The sequence below is a fragment of the Nannospalax galili genome, unplaced genomic scaffold, assembly GCF_000622305.1.
Source record: "Nannospalax galili isolate Female #2095 unplaced genomic scaffold, S.galili_v1.0 scaffold96, whole genome shotgun sequence".
NCBI classification, from domain to species: domain Eukaryota; kingdom Metazoa; phylum Chordata; class Mammalia; order Rodentia; family Spalacidae; genus Nannospalax; species Nannospalax galili.
Window position 1 is genome coordinate 10,673,612 of NW_008342018.1, and position 3,427 is coordinate 10,677,038.

The following is a 3,427-nucleotide window of genomic DNA, read 5'->3' on the forward strand; positions in this document are numbered from 1 at the left end:
TTGAATAACTTCAGAGACCTGGGACAATTAGCTTTTGCAAACCCCTGTTCTCACCTGTAGCTAGTAATGATTATACAATACCACTGCTAAAGGCAAAGAGCACCTGACACAAAATACCAATGCATTCTGCCTGTTCTTGCCACTATTTCCATTACTGTGATAACAGCACCCAGTGTGTAGAACTCACTGTCCACCCGGACACTAGACTCAGGGAGCCACTATGTGGCTTTAGAAAAGGTGGTCTGTTTCCACTTCTATGTAATAATTTTTGAGAAAGAGTCTTCCTGTAGCCCCAGCTGGCCTGGAACTTGCTATGTAGACCAGGCTGGCCTTAAACGCATAGAGATCCATCTGCCTCTACCTCCCAAGTGCTGGGACTAAAGGTGTGCACCACCACCATCTTAAAAAATATTTTATGAGGGGCTGGAGAGATGGCTGAGTGGTTAAGAGCACTGGCTGCTCTTGAAGAGGACCCGGGTTCAAGTACCAGTACCCACATGGTGGCTAACCATCCAACCATCTGTAACTCCAGTTCTAGGGGAATCTGACGCCCTCTTCTGACCTTCATGAGCATTGAACAACACAGGTTCACTTACATACATGAAGACACTACACACATACATACAAAATAAAAATAAAATATTTTTTTTAAAAATTAAATAAAAGCCAGGCATGGTGGCACACACCTTTAGTCCCAGCACCTGGGAGGCAGAGGCAGGTGGATCTCTGGATCTCCGAGTTCAAGGCCAGTCTGGTCTACATAAGTTCCAGGCCAGCTGGAGCTACAGATGTTGTTATTAAATAAATCATTTTTAAAAATTAAATAAAAAAGATTAGAAACCGTTTGTGTAAGAAAAAAAGGTAAAGTTTTCATGTCTGTTAAACACAGATTTTTTTTTGTGTGTGTGGGGTTGCTCATTATATATTCATTAAAGCAAATGGAACTAAATAAATATGCTTTATTTTTAATGCTATATTTTTTTCTTTAGTTCTTTACCTCCTCTTACTACTGAGTATGACAAGCATCTGGAAGAGCTAAATGAGCAACTGAACTATCATCAGGTATGAAGTCCTAATTGCTAAGCTTTTGTAGTACTTTATTATGAGAAGAAAAAGTAGAAATTTCATTCTTTAAAACATTCATGAGGGAGCTGGAGAGATGGCTCAGCAGCTGAGAGCACTAGCTATTCTTACAGAGGATCCGGGTTCAATTCCCAGCATCCACATGGCTGCATTGCTAACAGTCGCCTGTATCTCCTTTTCTCAGGGCTCTGGCCCCCTCTTCTGACCTCTGCAGGCGTTGCATGACACAGGTGCACTTACATACATGCAGGCAATACACTCATACACATAAAATAATAGTACATAATAAATAAAATATTTAAAAAGCAATACTTGCTCACATAGATATTATTAATTAATAGAACTAATTCTTAAGACTAATGAAGAATCTTTAATGCAACTGTGATCTAATATCTTTAATTTTAGGTGAAGCATATATTTTCTTTACATCTATTTGCAGTATTAAGTGCTTTTCAGGTTATACTGATATTTTTGCAACTTTTAAAGTTTTTTTGTTTTTTGTTTTTTTTTTTAATTATAAACTGGAAGCCAGACGTGGCATTGCACACCTTTAATCCCAGCACTCAGGAGGCAGAGGCAGATGGATCTCTGAGATTGAGGCCAGCCTGGTCTATATAGTGAGTTCAAGGCCAGCTGGAACTACAGGGAGACCCTGCAAATAAATAAATAAATAAATAAATAAATAAATAAATAAATAAATAAATAAATAAATAAACAAACAAATAATATCCATATTTCTTTTTAAGAAATATTTATTTTTATTGTATGTTTATGCATGTATTGCCTGCATGTAGGTAGGTGTACCCATGTCATTCATTGCCCTAGGGAGCAATTGGATTTCCTGAAACTGGAGTTACAGATGGGTTAGCCACCATGTGGGTGTTGGGAATCAAACTCATGTCCTCTGCAAGAGCAGTCAGTGCTCTTAACCGCAGAGCCATCTCTCCAGCCCTGGTAATATCTATACCTCTTACTATGACATCCAGTATGTCTCACGTGCCTTTTCTAATTTTTATGTCAGATTGTATAATTCCTTACATGGTCAATATTTAATTATCTGGTAGTTAATTGATCATTTTTGTTTGATTGTCATTCTGGCCTAGCATGGACCTGGGAAGAATTCAACTTTGGTCCCAGTTTCATGTTAGTATTGGTTGTTAGTGATTGCTTAAGCTAAGCTGTTTTGACTATCTCTGAGTAGGAGGGAGAATGACTTGGAGAACATTCCACATATTCCTTGCCTGGGTTCACTCCAGGCTTGGCTCCTCTTCTTTACCCCATGGTGCACAATCAAGACTGATAGATGTATTTTGAGCTGATTGCACTTTTGTTTTAAATGTTATTTTTCCTCTTCTTGCTCTCCAGTAACCCATTTACTTCTACTGAGAGCAGACTCTTTATTTTTCCTTTTTTGCTTTCGCTCATATTCTCTCTTCCTTTTCCTTTAAAACCCTATTAACCCTTTTATTACCTGAAAGAAAATTAGTGACGCTTTCTCTCATTCCCTTTTCAGTATGCATTATATTCTACATTGTATTTTTTAGTGGATTTTTAAAATCATCAGATAAGTTTGTCAGTGACCATGTTTATTTACCATAGCAACCTTGTTTAGCTCATAGTGAGGAAGAAACTGAGTAAGTGCTAAAGAAGACCTCAACTTTCTATTTCATCATTACCATTTTATCTTTTGAGGTACTAGAAAATAAACACACGTGTGCTTCCTGTAAACAAATGAATTAAAATACACATTCAAACTTTTGGTGTTTGCTATACTAAAGTGTATCTTCATGCTTTTCTAGCTACAAGTCCTAGGAATTATATTTTTAAATATTTCTCAATGCTTCACATAAAATGTTTTTTAGCTTATTTGTAACCTATTCAAAAATGAATGTTTGATTATGTTTGGTTTATTGCTAAACTAACCATATTTAATATTACTTGGATGTATGAAATTCTCAAAAACATTTTTTAAGTTAACTAATCAGAAAGTCTGTTTGTATATGAATTGGCTACTTATGGAGATATAATTGGAAAGTGGATTGCTACACCATATTTTATTCTTGTAGAAACAGATGGGTGAGATGAAACTACAACTCGAAACTGTCATCAAGGAAAATGAAAGGTAAATCAGTTAGCTATTGGGTCTTTTGTTGTTGTTTGGGCAATTTTTAGCTTTATTATTTAATACATAGAGTATACTACTTAGGAGTGAAGACTCCTGGGCTTGATTTTTTTTGTTTGACTCCTGGCTTCATTTTCTGTGACTTTAAACAAATTATTTGCTTCTTTCTGTTCTGGTTTCCTTGCCTATGAACTGGGAATAATAAAAGAACTTTTTTTCACA

The 3,427-nt window shown here is 36.2% G+C and overlaps 1 protein-coding gene across 1 annotated transcript in view; it reads left to right on the forward strand.

Annotated features, from left to right (window-relative positions):
• Window positions 1–3,209, forward strand: part of LOC103738013 (sodium channel and clathrin linker 1-like) — a 42,756-nt gene extending 39,547 nt beyond the window's left edge. The window contains exons 4-5 of the mRNA XM_008837827.2: window positions 990–1,062; window positions 3,150–3,209. Coding sequence (XP_008836049.1) covers window positions 990–1,062; window positions 3,150–3,209 — 133 coding nt within the window. The remainder of the gene's footprint in view (window positions 1–989; window positions 1,063–3,149) is intronic.
• The last annotated feature ends 218 nt before the right edge of the window (window positions 3,210–3,427 follow it).